At 37.9% G+C, this 18505-nt stretch overlaps 1 protein-coding gene across 1 annotated transcript; it reads left to right on the top strand.

Moving 5' to 3' along the window:
- The first annotated feature begins 11784 nt into the window (after positions 1-11784).
- Positions 11785-12738, top strand: Or6p1 (olfactory receptor family 6 subfamily P member 1). Its single transcript, XM_048436378.3, has one exon. The coding sequence runs from the start codon at positions 11785-11787 to the stop codon at positions 12736-12738; it is 954 nt and encodes a 317-aa protein (XP_048292335.3).
- Positions 12739-18505: the final 5767 nt, after the last annotated feature.

Genomic DNA, 18505 nt, shown 5'->3' with positions numbered 1-18505 from the left:
TGCCAGCAAGCCACTGCCACATGGCAATACACAGATTGATGGAAATGGGTTAAAAAATATAAGAGTCAGCCAATAAGAAGTTAGAGCTAATGGTCCAAGCAGTGGATTAAATAATACAGTTTCTGTGTGATTATTTCAGGGGTCTGGGTGGCCGGGCAACAAACAAGCAGCCAAGTGGCCTCCTCCAACTGTGGCATCACAGCTTCTAAATTATAAATTCTAAGTATGGGAGAAGTCTTTTAACACATTTAATGTGGATAAATATGATGCCAATACCTGAATGTTCTGTGATTTGAAAAGTGTTTGATATTTAAATATATTTTTATTCTCTGTTGCCAAGATAAATAAATGTTCAAATAAAGTTTCTGTGATATTGAGGTATTTGATGCCCAAAAAACATTTTTGATAAAATCAATAAGGTAAAAAAATGTATAAAACTTTTAATACGAGGTAAAGCAAGTCAGGAATAAAAAAAAAAGAAACCCTGTACAGATTGTGCGATGGAAGAGTAGTGAGACCTCTTACTCACAATTCAGACACAAAAATCTACAAAATTCCTTGAAAGCTTTTCTCAGCTTTTCAGTTAATTGACTGTAATGCCTATAAAGTATATAAGTTATGTATAAGAACATGGTACATATATGATGTTTTAAGAAAACAAATGAAATAATGAATAAAACCTGTCACACATGTAGAGTCATTGATGATGATTCTTCCTTTGCATGAACTGGTGTTTAGAATATATCTGCCACAATCTCTGTTGCAATCAATCTGCTAAAAACATTTAAGTATAAGTCATGTTCTTTTAATTTATCTCCACTTTTGAAGCTATGTTTTCTCAATCCAAGGAAGGCAGATGTCTTGAAATAAATAGTGTTTGCTCAATCATGATGTGGGTAGATAATGTTGCATTTAAATATAGAATTGAAGCTGCAGGATTCTATTTTAAGTAAAATAGCATGCAAAAGACCAAAATTTGGATATTTACTCTTGTGTGTGGAAACTGAAATGGATAATCTGAACCAGGGTCAGTGTTTACTAGAGCCTTGGAAAATTTAACAAATAAGTAAAAAAAAAAAAATCACATGCTATAATACTTAACTAAGAGCCAAGCTGTGCCCACTGGTGCATTATGCTGTGTGAAAACTATGGGGCAACCAAGCACTTTCCAATTGGATTGAATTGGATTAGAGACTCGTTGCAAAAGAGGGATTTCATTTTTAGTACTTTAAATCTTGCTAAAATGTGTTTTTAAGGAGGAGGTCCTAGGACTTGAAAGGTGAAGGTTTACGCTGTTGTTTGACTAAATCCCTATGTTGTCAAACTGCTTTCTAAGCATTATGTTTATGACCATCGATAGAGACGCTCACTACCTTAATCAAAGAAGTTTCTTTTTACGGTGAATAGTAGTTAATGTAGCGATTCACAATTGACCAAATTTCTGAAACTGGAACTCCAGCCAGGGAATCTGGTAGGCTAGCTGGAGATCTTCAACTATTTCTTACAACACAGCTCCCCAGTTTTATCTCCAGCTCTGTAGCAGACCATCTACTGTGGCCTCCCTTCCACTCCCCTGTCCCCTTCTTCAGTGAATTGTACAGATCTTCTTCCCCAAACTTCCCTTGCCTCACACATCGCTTTATCCCGTCCACTGACTCCAACTGGTATTCCCTGGGAACCCACAGGTAATTCCGGCCAGTAAAACAGGTAAGCTAACTGCAAATACCCCTCCATCCTCCAAAACCAGTCCCGTAGTTTCATCCCCAGCTCTTTATTAGACCATCTACTTCGGTCTCTCCCCGCTCTCTGCCCTCATTTCCAGGGCACAAAGCATGTATTGTTCTAAAAATAAGTAAATAAAAACTCACAATAAAATGGCTCCTAATGAGATTCTGCTAAACTCACAGATCTGTGCAGTGTTCAAGTAACAATAGAGAAGCTTCCTCCTGCAGAAGATGGGAACAAATACAGAGACCCACAGCCAGATAATACTCAGAGAGTGAGACACCTTGAAACACACAGCTCTAAAAGGGATGTCTCCATCAAATCGTTCCCATCAGGATTCAGGGAACCCTGCTGAAGAGGAGGCAGAGAGATTGGAAAATCCAGGAGGATGGAGAACATCAAGCAAACAAAAATCAACATGATCAAAAATTATATGAATTCATGGGGATTCAGGAAGCATGTACAGTTGCTGGCATGGATCTGCCCCTGGTCCTTGGATTGTATTTTATGGCTTCCACTTAGCAATTTTATGGGACTCCTGAATGTGAACATGTGGGTCTCTGTTTCTTCTGCCCTCTCTAGGGCTCTTTTATTTCTGTTTACTTGTTTTGTTCAATCCTATGTGTTATTTTTGTTTTAACTTATTATATTTTAACTATATTATTATCCCTTAGAAGCCTATTTGTTATCTACTGAGAGACAGAAATAGAGTGTGTCTGGATGAGAAGGAAGATACTGAAGAGTTGGGAGGAGGAGAGGAAGACGAAACTATTTAATCCAAATATATTATGTGAGAAAAAAAATGTGTTTTCAATAAAAGGAAGAAACAGACAAACTACAGAAACTATATGATGCTATTTGTTCAAGTTTAGATGGGTCATTTAACAACCTCCCTGATCCAAGGCTCAGAGTACATTACAAAAAAGGAAACAGAACTAATTCAAGAGTGAGGATGGGGAGACATGTGAAATGCTACTATCTTGACATGGCATGGATATTGCACACATGAACTTCTAGGAGCTTGGTTTACCAGCACAAGATCAGAAGGCCTGCTCAAGACCAAGCCAATCAAACTTCCAACACAGATGGGGCAGGATTTTCCAGGGCCTCTCCTCTAACTAAGAAGTTGTCAGTTGATGGCTGTTAAGAGAGGAAGGGTCACATTCCTTTGGGAGTGTCACCACTAGTAGCTTGTTCAAGTCCCAGTGGATAGCCCCCACACCCATGCCTATGTGGGCAGCACTAATTGAACATATTGGGTTATTAATTTAAAAATGAAGGAAGGCATGATGTTTGAAGGGGAGATGTGTTAGGAGGTCCCAGAAGGCCTGGGAGGGAGTTAGTAGAAGGTAATATGATCAACATACATTGTATACAGGTATGAAATTTTTAATAACCAATAAACTATCATTCAAAACTTACATAAATGTATTATAGATAAAGGCACCTATGAAAATTCAAAACACAAATATAGATAAATGTTTTATGTATTTACTTCTATTTGCTGATTTTAAGGAGTGACTATGTTAAAAATGTAAATTCAAAATTAAAAAGACAGAGTTAAATGCCCTGAAGAAACAGTCTCCTATTATTTGAAAAAGACTTAGACCAATAGATTTATGCTCTAAAGGTTTATTCCTCTTTTCAGTATGTCAGAGTTGATATGGAGGGATTTGAAGAGGTGGAACCTAGTGTAGTTAATTTAATCATGGAAGTTCTACTCCCATGAATGGATGGATGCTTTATCTTGCCAGAATCATGTCCTATTGCAATGCAATAGTTCCCTAAGCATAGTATAGCAATACCAATAGCAGTATTAGCCTCTCTCTCACTTCCTATTTCTTGTCTGTCCATGCAACATCTATCTCTCTCTTTCATCCCTCACTTCACATATGTTCCTTCCATAGTGCTAGCCACCATGGGGCAAATTCGATGGACCCTTCAATGCCGTTGTTATAGCCTCCAAACTGTGATGCAAATACCCTCTTTCCTTTATATAGTGATTACATAAAAGGTGGCCCACCTTCCAGAAGTCCAGGCAACATGGCTAATGGTGCCATGGCTAATGGTGCAGAGTAGCTGACCACTGCAGTCATGTGAAAGGAAATAAAAATCTATCTTGCTTAAGCTATTGCCTACTGTCTTGTTATTTCAGACTGTAGATACGCTGTGTGCCCAAGGTTTACTTTTTTCTGGCCTCCTCTGGTACCAGGAACACATGTGGTATACACAAGCATGCACACAGGGAAATACCCATGCACGTCAAATAAAATAAAAAGTAAATTAAAAATAATAAAATAAAGGCAATTTAAATTTAAAAAGAAATTCTCAGGAAAGAGCAGTCAAATAATATACATAGCAATAAATACCTTAAAATACAAATTTAAAAGAATCTAGAATGATGACTTTATATTGCTTATATTGTGTCAGAATTATAATCTTAGATGCTTTTAATCATACAGGAAGGTGAGGAAAGGTCTATGGCAGACCACGAGACCATTTATTATATATAGGATCTAGGTAAGTACACATAGGTAATCTCTGGAAATCCTAGACTGAATCCCACAGTAGGAATCACAGAGCGGCATCATGAATGTCGAATAAAATGGATTTGTGTGTTTTTTGCACCTCAAGGAAAAAGATTAAATTAGTTCTGCTGCTTCATTACTGAAAGTGCTTCCTCCCACTTGCACACACTCCCACCTCTTGAAAAATGTCATCCCTTAACCTCCAAAGCACTGGACGCTTGTCACTTCCTGCATCTTGTGATTCCCCTCTTGGATAAATTCTGATCTTTTAATTATCCTTTTTGTCAGCCAAAGTAGCTTTTTCAAAGTTTTCTTATTCATCTTTCACTGGCTCATTATCCCTCTTTTCGTTGTCCTCCTCATCTCCCTATCCTCTGTCATTGACTCTGCTCCTCTGTTAACCATATCAAACATGGTCCTTTACATTTATTAAAGCATCAGCATTTACATTATAAAATCTAAGACCCAAGTCAACATTTCTAAGCAATGATGGTGTGTATCAACTTCTTCCTCGCACTCATATGTCAGTACTGATTTTCTCCTGTGCTTCACCTCTGCCTTCCTGGAGTTATCATCATCTTTTCCACATTTCTCAATCTGTGGGTCAAATCTCAACTTGAGGGTCAAATGACCCTTTGACAGGAGTCATCTAAAACAATCAGAAATCACAGGTATTTAAATTACAGTTCATAGCAGCAACAATATTGCATTTATGAAGTAGCAACAAAAATAATTTTATGGCTGTAGGGTCACCACAAACGAAGAACTATAATAAAGGGCCACAGCATTGGGAAGGTTGAAAACCATTGGACTATAGCCTCAGATAAAACTCTAAATCTTTGGTTCTGTGTAGTCCCATCTAATCTGTCGAAAAGTACGTAGTTGTGTATGATTTAACAAGGCCTACATTTGCTGATAAACATTCCATTAGGTAACTCTAAGTGTCTTTGCAGGCCTACATGATATAGATCAATCAAAGACATCGTAAATACAAGCTATCTGAGGCTGCTGCAGATGCAATATGCATATTACTTACATAAAACCTTCTTTATGCTCAAGTATAAGAAAATTTGAAAATAATAAAGACTAGGGTGTAGTTTGGTGTTAATACAAGCTTAACATGTCTCAGGCCCTGAGTTCAATCTCCAGCACTGAAAATAAAATTGACAAAATGTATAATATAAAAACCACACAAACTCCACTGGCATGGTTGTTTATTATCATTATTAGCTTTAAAAATATATATAAAAGAAATACACTCTAGAGTTATGCTGAAGTAAATAAGCCAGTAAGTCATTTATTGCCATTAAGAAGTATGCAATTCACACAATTTATGTACTAGCATTTTATGAAACTAGCAATGCCTTAAGATCATTTACACCAGCATCATAATAAACACCCGAATAATACTGCTTCACTTCGCTTAATGATAAGAATTTTTCAGCTTCCTTATTATCAATGGGACCAATGCTGTATATGATTGTGTTAGCATATCTACTGTTCTGCTGTCATAGGAAGATTTCTTTACTGCAGAGAAGATCGAGAACACGTGTTTATTGCAACTGACTCGTCCCTTACCATAGCGGGATAAATGATTTGTACTTTTAGCATGAAAAGAGGTAACATGCTTCATCTGGGACAGCCTCAACAGACCAAAAACAAAAACAAAACAAAAACAAACAAATAAACAAACAAAAAGAACAAGAAGCCACCTGCCTATGAAACCAGTCAGGAAATTCAGAGTTGTGAGAGAAAGAATTCATCACATTCTTAAACTGCCTTGGCTCAAGCCTGGCATCAGCAGTCTGCAATGACCCCTCTGTCACTCTCACCGCAGTTTTTCTGAGGTCCATACTATGTGTCGTCCTAGCACTGTTTTCTCTAGAAAGAGATCTGGGGGAAATAGAAATATAATCAGGAAACGATATTTCTCGTGTGACGACTGTACCTATGGAAGGAAAAAAAATGTGCATCTCCAACCAATAGGCACAAAAATGGTAAAGTGCAAAGACGGATGAATTTAGCAAACGATCATCTCCTCAAAGCCCAAACAGAGTTTCTGAGATATCATTCATCCGCAGCTCTGACTTCCTTAATAATCTCCTCAACAAAGTTTTAGTCTTGAGTTTTCATATCTGTTTGCCTCTCCAACCCCTTTGAAATCAGAATTTGAAAAGCAATCAGTACATTTGAAGGTTGTGCCCTATTTCGCTGCAGTTCTGTCTTCTTTTCGGTCTTGCATTATCACCTGTTCCCTAGGAAAAATTCTCCCTGAGGCATGAGACTTGGACAGTCTTGTTGAAGATACATGGGTCACCATGACAACATGCCTTACGGGGCCATGTCCCTGATGAGGGACAGTTCTGCTGATAAGAGCTGGCTACTCTCACCCCTGTTGGCTTTGGGGCCCGAACTGCTCCAGCTTCTGCCCTGTCCTGCCACAAACTACTCTAATTCCATCATGAATTGTCAGGTCTGCTGAAGGGGGCCTGGATAGGCCATGCCTGCCCAGAAGCAACAGGAAAACACACCTAACAGCTACCCAAGGATAAGAAGAAGTGACTGTGGAGCAGAGAGCTGAAGACCCAGGTGAGCATCTCAAAGAAAAGGAGTCACTATGCAGCCCCTCTTCAGTCCTTACAGTTCTCAGATCATTCATAAGGTTGCAAAGCTCTTGACTTTCCCTGGTGTCCAGGCTGCTTAAATTCTGGCAAATCTTAATTATTCAGCATCTCATGATGAATGCCCTGATGTGATTCCTTAGACCTATGTTTTTACAACTATGGAAATGGTAAGCAATAAAATGTTTTTACATTTTTCGCTAGTGTAAGTATGTTCTCAGATATAGAAATGTTTTCATCTCTTTTCTTTACAACTGAATACAATGGTGACATACTATGGAATATGGGGTGATACTTGAACCTATGTTTAAATGTGTAAAAATTGATGAAAGAGGGATAATTAGCCTTTCTTTGACATTTCCTTGGGTTTGGAGACTTTGAACTCATTTCTAGAGTTTTTCATTAAATAAGTAATAGGTTGCTGCAAATGACAGTCAGCCAATTGTTCTGTAAAACATGAGATCCTAGTGCTTCTGTTAAACCATGTTAGGTCCTCGTCCAAACTCTCTCTTTCCCCTTTTCCCCTATACTTTCTTGTCTCTAGCAAACACTATTTCATTCTCTTCTACTTTGGTATCAGCATTTTTAGCTTCCACATACAAAAGATCACGTTCAGTGTCTGTCTTTCTGTGCTAGCTAATTTCTTCCATTTTGATGAACTGGTAGTTTCCCTTTTTTATATAGTTTAACAATACGCCATTGTGTGTGTGTGTGTGTGTGTGTGTGTGTGTGTGTGTGTGTGTGTGTATAAATAATTACATATAATCATATTTTCGCAGTCAATTATAACGTACATTCATGTGTGTGTGTGCTTGTGCTCGTGTGTGTGACTATGGATGTAAGTATGCCAAAGGAAACCTCCTCTCTGATGTTGGTCCTCACCTTCTGCTTTGTTTGAGACAGTCTGTTTGTTGCTCACTGCTGCAAACACCAATCTAGCTCGCCTATGAGCTTCTGGGGTGGCCCCTGCCTACACTTACCTTTCTGAAGGCACACCACTGAAATTTCAGAAGCATTGTGCTCTCTCAGCTCTACATGGATCCTAGAGGCTTGAACTCACGTTCTTCTACTTGCTCCACATACACTTTACTCAGTGATCCATGTCCCCGTTCCCTATAGTCCTGTCTTGAAGAACAAAAGAACTGATTACACAGTTAATGTTTGTTTTGTGTTTATCCAAAGAAGAACTGAAGGAAATTGGAAATCAGGTGATCTTAGCTTTCTCTGGAAACTGTTTCTGTTGGAGGGATCTGATAGTGTGTCTTCAGATGACATCCTCAGAAGTCCCAGCATGGACATCTTCATGCAACAGCATCCTCAGAGTCCCAGAAATGGCCTGTGAAAGTTTCCCATATGTAGCATGCAGGAGTTTGGGGCTGGTTAGGAATTTAGGCAGGTTTGCTGATGTAAATAGCCAAATTGAATCAAGAGACATTTTTATATTTTCAGGTCCATATGCTTATGGAATCACAAAGTTATTATAAAATAACAAATTGTTTCACTCTGTGGACAAATTACCTTCAACAAGGGAATGTATTTGGAGGGTTTCTCTGACACACACACATATAAACCTCACTATTAATTTCTACTTAGAATTTAAGACACCAAGTGAGAAGAGTGCACTTTAAGATATTGTCAACATGTTGGTTAAAATGTCAGGCTGCTCTGTCCTGTCATGTTCTGATAGCATGGTGAAGCCCTGATATCATGAAAGTTCTGGAGTACAAACGGGAAGAAATAAGGCACTCCCAGAAGCAAGAGGAAATAGATTCTTAAAAAAGGCACATCTAAACATGAGGTCATCAACCATGGGGCCCAAACAGCCTGAAGCAAATGAAGCAAACTGAATCCTGTACTTAGGAGTCTATGTCAGGCAGTCTCATCACAAAGCAGATTGTAGAAAAGGGAAGAAAACATGACCCAACTCATGTCAAACTTGCCTTGGCTGGAGGAAATGTCCTTGACCACACTGAATAGCAGCAGGATTTTGTTGTCAGCCTCAGGAGAGGACGGAAAGATTCATTCTGCTGATGTTTAGTGGGAGCTTATTGCATCTTAGACACTGCTGTGTACAGTGTCTAACTGATCACAGGGAACAGTGTTTGATGTTACATGGGGATGGGACAATAAAAGCGTGTTTCTTAGTAAACCTCTCCTCACTCGGGCTTCTTCAGCATCTGAACTTATTCACCTTGCTCTGAAGGGCCTGCCAGCCTGTACTAACTCTCAGCAAAGTATCTAGTTCATTATTTCACTGATTTCCAAATTAAGTTTAATGGATATTTGGGAGTACATTTTACCCCCAAGATCGAGGTAGGAAATAGTATGAACCTCATCATCCAACTTCCTCAGCAGTACTTCCTAAAATCAATCTGCTTCAAGAAGAGCTTTTTTTTCTTTCCAACTTTCCTGTTCAAAATCAATTTATTCTTCTTGATTAGGACAGGCATAGCTTGAGTATTATGGTCTGAAAGTGCCCCTGAGTGTAAATTAGTGTCATGGTCAATCAGAATTGAAACAACGAAGGAGGTAGCAAATTCTTCTGTGAGCTAATCGAGTTGTCAGCTAATAGATCAATACTAATAGTTCTGATGCTAGATTACTGTGTAATTGCTGCATATAACTAATAAAAATTTGAAACAATTTGGTGCTGTTGCCATAGCAAAGCAAATTTCATTCTCAGAGCCATCAGTGTCACTTTGGGGGATTCAATTTTTCTCGGTGTTTAAGAGTTCCACAGTGAGATGCCAGAATAGAATTGTTGCTGGAATCTTTCTCATTTGAGATAATATGTAGTCATGGTTGCATATAAGGACAAAAATATTCAATCCACATTAAAAGAAGATAGCTTTTCAATAAATTTTTAATATTGTGACTAATACAATTTTTCAAGCTTAAGGATATTTATACTGTTTGGGCTAAATGTATACTAATTATGCAATACGTTGAGAAAACACTTTATGAAGCACTTGTAATTCTAAAAGTTCAGAAACAAAAGAGCACATAGATAGATACAGAGAAATCAATTAAAGAATTGCATATTTATATAAAATCATGAATTGCAAATCCTGTGATATACTGGGTGTTGCTATTACTATTTGAATTAATTTACATAATTTAAAACAGGTATTAATGGATACCATAGCATCAATATTTAGATACCTCAAATAGATGGAGAGGTGACGTAGTGGTTTCATTTAGATTAGTATTCCCCGTGAGCTAGGATTAGGGTCCTTTAACTATTTAAGTGTCTGCTTAGAATGGTTAACAACCTGGTGTATCACATTTTCAAATTTATTTGAGGAAGAAATGTGACACACATAAATCCCACAGATCATGGAAATGATCGTGTCGAGTATATGACGCTAATATAATCCAGATTTGTAACGTTTTCAGCAGTCTCTAAGAGATGTCAGGTCTCTGGCAGTGTTGATAGAAGACCTGGGATGCACAGCAGAATGGTTAACTTGAGCAAAATGAACTTTGACCTTGTAGGCTACCATTTTATTACATAGATTTGGTGGCTCAGGATGATATTTATTTCTCAGAGTCCTTCATGTTATAAGTCTGATATCTACACTACTTTTCTAAACATCAAGGTGCTAGGAGAGTTGGGATTCTTTCAGACGCTCTGATACGATAGTTCCTTTGTCAGGTCTTCCAGCTTCTGGTAGCTGCTGCTGTTTCTTGGTCTTTAAGACCAGTCACATCTTCAAATCCCCAGAGTTCTGTCTTTATGTTATCTTCTCATCTGTAGGTAGGCCTCAGATTTCCTGTTTGTTTTCTTTAAAAGTCTCTTGTGATTGGATGTAAGGGCACCTAGTTAGTTCAGAACAGTCTCTATATTCTGTAATTATTAATTTAAATAATTTATTTCAATCACACTCTCAAAACCTTTGTAACAGTCATAAGGAACAGGGATTAGAAAAGGCAAAGCATTTTTATGTCAATTTCCTAACAAGCTTAGCTCTAACTGTATTCCAGGCAGTGTGTGCACACTCGTGTATTCGTGTGTGTGGGGTGTGTGTGTGTGTGTGTGTGTGTGTGTGTGTGTGTGTGTGTGTTCATGTGCCCATGTGGATATAACATGCAGAGTCGAAACTTAACACAAAATCTATGTTTTCTAACCTAGTTTCTTGAACTCTTGACTTCAGGTTTCCTGCCTCACCCTTTTGGATAGTTGGGAGAACAGGTATCGCCACTCTGGCGTAGCCATCCAGTCACACTAGTTCTAGAAATGACAGACTATGATTCTGGCACAGGAAAGAAAGACTTTTTTTTTTTAAACTGAAGCTCTTTCCGAAGATGCCTCGTCTGCGCACCGGGTTATTTTTCCATTTGCAGTAAATTCATTTCAAGCCCCTACTACCTGCTGTGCTGTCTTGAAATGCAGCTCCAGCAATCACAGAGTTCTCACGACCTCCTAGTCAACTTCTCTTGAGTGACAAGCCCCAAGGATTCCCCTTGGTGTCCTTTCATTATTTCATTCATGAAACATTGAGAAACGTTGTGGAATGTGCTCTAGGGTTTGAGATCTTGCAATTGTTCCCGAGGAAAGACAGAAAAGAGCCTCTCATAGATTTTAAGTATTGTTGAAAACGAATACTCAAAATACCAAAGTTCCTTCTGAAGTCTCTCAGCAAGCCTTCGCTGAACACCTGATGTAGCTGAGGTCATTAGTTACCAGCTAGCATCTTCAAGTCTGAGAACTTTTTCCTTGAAACTCAGTAGTAAAGTAAGGTAGGAAATATATAACAAGAATTGATGATATGGGGAAACAATGAAGATATGGGGAAACATTGAACGTCAGCAGGTTGCTAATCTGTTTGAGGATGTCCTGACTTTGACACACCTATGTTTTAGTCTTTTTAATCCTGTTGCTTTTGCAGGCATCCAAGTGGACAGACGCTATGAGAAATTTAAGTGGAAGCTGTGTGGAGGAGTTCGTCTTGGTGGGCTTTCCTACCTCGCCACCCTTCCAACTGCTCCTCTTTGTCTTCTTCTTTGCAATTTATCTGTTGACATTGCTGGAGAATATACTCATTGTTTCTACAATCTGGCTCACCCCGAGCCTTCATCGCCCCATGTACTTCTTCCTTGGTCACCTCTCTTTCCTGGAACTATGGTATATCAATGTTACTATTCCCAGACTCTTGGGAGCCTTTCTAACCCAGGACGGCAGAGTCTCTTACATAGGTTGCATGACTCAGCTCTACTTCTTTATTGCCTTAGCCTGCACTGAATGTGTCCTGTTGGCAGTTATGGCCTATGACCGCTACCTAGCCATCTGTGAACCCCTTCGTTATCCCAGCCTCATGCCTCCCAGCCTGGCCACTCGCCTTGCAGCTGCTTCTTGGGGAAGTGGTTTCTTCAGTTCCATGATGAAGCTACTTTTCATTTCTCGACTGTCCTACTGTGGGCCCAATCTCATCAACCACTTTTTCTGTGATATTTCCCCACTGCTCAACCTCACCTGCTCAGACAAAGAAGAAGCAGAGCTAGTAGACTTCCTGCTAGCACTGGTGATGATTCTGCTACCTCTAGTGGCTGTGGCCTCCTCATATGCTGCCATCATTGTAGCCATTATGAGGATCCCGACTGCTCAGGGACGCCACAAAGCCTTCTCCACCTGTACCTCCCACCTGGCAGTGGTTGTCATCTACTATTCCTCCACTCTCTTCACCTACGCACGGCCTCGAGCCATGTACACCTTCAACTACAACAAGATCATCTCTGTGCTCTACACTGTCATCGTACCATTCCTCAACCCAGCCATCTACTGTTTAAGGAACAAAGAGGTGAAAGATGCCTTCAGGAAGACCGTGTTGGGAAGATGCCACCATCCTAGGGAAGTTCCAGATTGATGTGTGACAGATCCTGACAGAGGGGAAAAGAAGACTTATGAGGATTTGACTAGTAATCATACAATGGCCTTATAGGGAAGATCAATGTCAACACTTTAAATAAACTTTAAAACACTTTAGTAAACACTTTAAATACTGTCTGGGATTCTCCTAATACATATGAAAATTAATAAATTATTAATCTTGTGCATCCATTTCCAAACTAAGTTTGGATTAAATATAAAAGAGTTACTTAGATAGATGGTTTCAAAGGGAGATTCCTTAATATCGTCCTTTTCCATTTTTAGTTTTTGTTTGTTTTGCTTTTTATTTTTCTCTTACTAGTTTTGTGTATTTTAATTGTGATTTTGTTTGGGAGATTTTTGGGAGTAAGAGAAAAAGGGCATGAAGTTGGATGGGTATGGAAGAAGTAAGAATCTGAAGGAGGTTGTGGAGGGGAAAATTGGAATTAAAATACATTGTATGAAAATTTTTAAATAGTTTTTTATTTATAAATGATTTTATTGAGCTATACATTTTTCTCTGCTCCTCTCCCTTCCTCTCCCCTCCCGTTCAACCCTCTCTCATGGTCCCCATGCTCACAATTTTCTCTCAATGTCTGTGCTGCTGGGGTTATATTTAGGAAGTGGTCTCCTGTGCCAACGCATTCAAGCGTACTTCCCACTTTCTTTTCTACTAGGTTCAGTGTGGTTGGCTTTATCTTGAGGTCTTTGATCAATTTGGACTTAAGTTTTGTGCATGATGATAGACATGGTTTTATTTTTAATTAAATTCTTATTTAAAAGCCAAAGAGACCCTAAAAATATGTGAAGAACCTGATCAAGTGTATCTGAGTCATAATCCTGCCATGAGTAATTTTAAGATTTCTTAGGAATCTTTATTTCATAATCCGTTTAAGATTCCTGCTTTAACCAGTTCATTATTTTAAAAGTACAAAAATCTGAAATAATAGAACAATCAAAGATCCATATTCTCAAATTATAATTCAACACAAGCCATAAAAGTATGTATTATATATAGCCTAAGAATAAATTTTATGGACTCGTATCTATAATTTCTACAAATCTCAAACCCACTGGAAGTCAAGATCTACAGTGCAATTTTGGTATTTGTTCAGTCACTCATATCAAGATGCCTAAATGTCCTACTCATCTCTCCTTTTGAACTTCATGAGATTATAAAATTGATTTGCTTTGTGAATGCTAATTAAGTAGTAAACAAAATGTATTAGGAAACCTTTACTTAAGGTCATCTAGTTATCACCTGGGACACAATATTTGTCCAACACTCACAATTTCACCCCTAGACAAAGGATGAAAACAAAAACAATATAATACAAGAAAATATTTGCTATCCAGAGACTAGATGAAAATGTCTCTGTTCTGAAAGGGCTGCACCTTAAATCGTAGATATTATACCAAATTCCCTCAAATTTTAGAAAGCTGTTTGAACTACTTATAGATAATGTCACAACTATCTACTTTCTATATGTTTACTCAAACTTCTGCACATCAAACCAAATAAGTAACATAAGAAAGTATGCTATAAATATGAAAGTGAACAAAGCCCAGTAGAACACAGATTGTCTATATACATTTGCCTATACTAGGTAAGGCTTTGTTTACTCAGGTAGGGGTAGGGATTGTCATTCATCAGCAAAAACTATTTTTGGGTTTTCTATTACATAAACTGAAATCAGCAAGGTAATAATAATAATAATAATAATAATAATCTGACCTTTAAATAGCAGAATTGTCTCTATTTTTATAAAAATGTGAAAGTAGTGTTTAACTCTTTTTTTACATATGACAGTCCCTTTTTCTGTCATAGAGTTACAGAAGATATGGGGTTTATGGTGAGAATTCCAAACCCTGGAAACAACAAATACAAGTTTGATGCTGGAGTTGCAATCCTAAGAACTCTACTTCCCTGCCCATAGTTTCTCTACTTCATAATGAAAATAGCACCAATGACCTTTACTATTTGTTGTGAAAAAATAAATATATGTGGTATGTCTAAGTAATGTATTAAAAAATCTTTTTCTCTGTGGATAGGTATCTTTATAACACTAAGGATTAATTTTCTACTTGTGATGGTTTGAAACGTGAGAAATGTTGCTAGAGACAACATTGTTCATGCTACAGATCCATAAATGTCCTCCATCTGGGGATGTGGTGATATTTTGCTTATGCTTTAACAAATAGAGTTTGCCTGAAGATCAGAGTGTGGAATTAGCCACACTAGTTAATCATAGAGGCCAGGCAGTGGTGGCATACACCTTTAATCCCAGCACTCAGGAGACAGAGTCTGTAAGTTCAAGGTCACCCTAGGCTTCATGAGATTCAATCAGCCAAAAAGAAAAACATAGTCAAGTCGAGATGGGGTGACTCACACCTTTAATCCCAGCACTAGGGAGGTGGAGATGTGAAGTGATATGGCAGGGTGGAGAGAGGAATACAAGGCAGGAGGGGATAGGAGCTCGGGATTCAGTCTGAGTTTCGTGGAGATGGCATTCAGTCTGAGGACTTGTAGAGACAGGATACCCCATTCTGTTTGAGGATTTCATAGAAGTAAAAGCTAGTTGATAGCAGCACTGCTTCTTTGATATTTCAGTTGCCACCCCCTAATATCTGACTTCGATTTTTATTGTTAATACCAATTAAATTCAAGCTACAGGGGAGATTAAAAAGAAAGAAGAAATCCCAGTTATACTCTTGTCACTTTTTCTGTCATTTCTATGGAGGTCTGAAAGCTCTGCCTACACACAGGTCTGTTCCTTAGCAGTGTTGGCTCCTAAGTAGTTGAAGGTCTCCGATAAAAGTGGACTCTACACTCCTTTGTACAGATCTTATATAATCATTGCTAAGATTTTGAGTAGGAGTCTTGTTTGCTGGCTGCTTTCATTGCTCTTTATTTACAGGACAGACTCCTACTACTAGTAGTAGTACTGTGTTGAGTAGTTTGGTTTACTATCCTCTATGCTTCTCCAAGTATCCTTGATGCCAAGCCCAGGATTGTGTGTGTATTGGGCTATATTGCAGATACTAAGAAGATTGGGGCTTTATCAGAGTTTACAGTAAACACTCACTAGATATTGAAGTTTCATTATTATCATAATTTTATGATTATTAATATTAATATATGTTTTCTAACAGATATTCCTATCTTGTTATCTGTGTACCAAACTCACTTAAACATAAAGAAGTTGGGCTTTTCTAAGAAATTTTGATGGAGGAGGGTCATCTGTCTGTGTTACTTTCATTGGTTAATAAAGAAACTGCCTCGACCCTTTGATAGGACAGAAAATTAGGTAGGGGGAGTAAACAGAGCAGGATGCTGGGAGGAAGAAAGCCATGAGGTAGACGCTTTAGCTCTCCTCTCCAAGATGAACGCAGGTTGAGATCCTTCCCGTGGTGCTACACAGATTATTAGAAATGGGTTAATCAAGATGTGAGAGTTGGCCAATAAGAGGCTGAAACTAATGGGCCAAGTAGTGTTTAAAATGAATACAGTTTCTGTGTAATTATTTTGGGTAAAGCTAGCTGGGAGCCAGGCTGCAGCCCATCGCTCCCACCACTACAAAATTTTTGCACAGAAAAGATTCAGGAACCCTTGTAACTATTTGTAGGGGTAACAAGATGATTAGAAAGTTTAGTATTTCCAGGAATAGAAATTACCATTGTGGTAAGATGTCATTGAGTCGAGTAAATGAGATTTTTTCCTCTTTATTTTTTTTGTTATTGAAAACAGATTTTTTTATTGGATATAATTTTTACTGTCTTTCCTTCTACTTCTTTAAGTTCCTCGCCACCTCCCTTCCCATCTGGTTCCACTCCCTTTCTGTCTCTCACTAGGGAATAAAGAGGCATCTAAGGGATAATAATTAATAAGATACAAACAAAACACACCAGAATAGGACAAAACAAACAGGAATTAGAAAGCAATACATCCAGATACATCAAAAAAATACAGCTTAACATCAATGATAGACATCATCTCTGCATTAGAAAAAATAGAAAAATATATTCAAAGTGAAAGGACCTAAAAAGAAAACCAGTGTAGCTGTTTTAATATCTGACAAAATAGACTTTAAACTCAAACTAATCATAAGAGACCGGGAAAGACACTACATACTCATCAAGGAAAAATCCATCATTGCAATTCTTAACATCTGTGTACCAAACACAAGGACACCCAAGTTCACAAAACATAAAAATAAATCATGAGTCTTTGTTAGAATATCAAACAAAACCATGATTCTTTCCTTAGCCATTTTAACCTAGTTTCCATACTTGCTACTGGCAGACAATGTGATCTGACATAAAACTACTCTTCTCATGTGATATTCATTCCCATTACCTGATGAGAATATTCTCATTGCTTTGCTTCAGCAAAGAGAAGTGTTTTACCATGTAATAATTGATATTAATAGGTTTTTTACTATTTTTCCAGATATTTTTCCAAATATTCTATGTTATTTTACCAATTGTACATTTACCTGAAGTGTACTGTGCAAATGGCTTGCTGTTAATTCCCTTCCAATTTATAAACGAAATAACAAACGGAAATATGGCTCAGGAGAGGGCCCAGGTTCAGTACTCAGAATGCACACATGGCTCAAACTTGTCTTTAACTAAATTTGAGAATACCTTCGTGGTTAGAGGTGGGATCTTATATGCACTTCTTTTTCTCTATGCTGAATTATTTTTTTTGTTTTCTCTGTCTTGTCCAGAGCTTGGGCATGCTAGCATATCCTCTGTGCATTCATATGTGCATTTTCCCTGTTATGACTGGGAAATGCTGTTTCCTGGAAGTCATATGCCACATCTCTGATTCTTATGAAATTTCTACCTGTTCTGCATAGATCCCTGAGCCTTGATGAGAGGAGTGTGATGTAGATACCCCATTTAGAACTGATCACTCAAGTGACCAACTCCTGGTATGGAGGTTTTATTTGAAAGTGTATAATGTATGGTTGGGATCGCACATGCACACACACACACACACACACACACACACACACTATAGGTAAAACCATTTAAACTCCTTTTATATAGGTACATGTTTTAAGAAGATTCCATAGTAGTGGACTTACAAATTAAATGATAGCCTAAACTCCCACAGAAAAATCTGTAATTTTTGCAAACCTCATATCCTGTTTTCCTGGTCACTGTCTAAGTCTGTAATTCACAAGAGGAGACAGACGTGGATGTGACTTTCATAGGACACTGTGCTTGCCGCTTCAGTGGCCACTGCGGAGATTGTTTGATTTCACTTTGCTTTACATTTGATGTTGCTCTGTTTCACTCTGAATGTAGACTGAGGGACGCTCCCTGAGAAAAGAAAGAAGTAAAATGGAAGAGCAGAGGGAAGTAATACACCCTTCAGGAAGTCTCCTTTAGAGCAATGACACTTTTCATCATGACTGACTACAAAAGAACTTACATTAACAAGAAAATATGGATTGTATGATGTTTATTTCTTACAGAAAGAGCAGACATGTTCATCTACTTCAAAAAGTATGACTTAAAGAGAAAATAGATAATATGATAAATAGATAATGGATAAAATAAATAATAGAAGATAAATAATTTTCAGAAAGAGTTATCAAACATGAATACAATGAAAGTGATAGATTTCTAAACATTATTCCATTCATTTAAAAGTCACTCTACCTTTTCTTGCCAAATCTGAGGGAACACACATTCAGAATATTTTCTCACAACCAAACTTGTTATACTCTACAATTCTGTAAAGTTGCTCACTC

The sequence above is a fragment of the Myodes glareolus genome, chromosome 5, assembly GCF_982192425.1.
Source record: "Myodes glareolus chromosome 5, mMyoGla1.1, whole genome shotgun sequence".
NCBI lineage: Eukaryota > Metazoa > Chordata > Mammalia > Rodentia > Cricetidae > Myodes > Myodes glareolus.
This window is presented reverse-complemented; position numbering and strand designations above follow the sequence as displayed.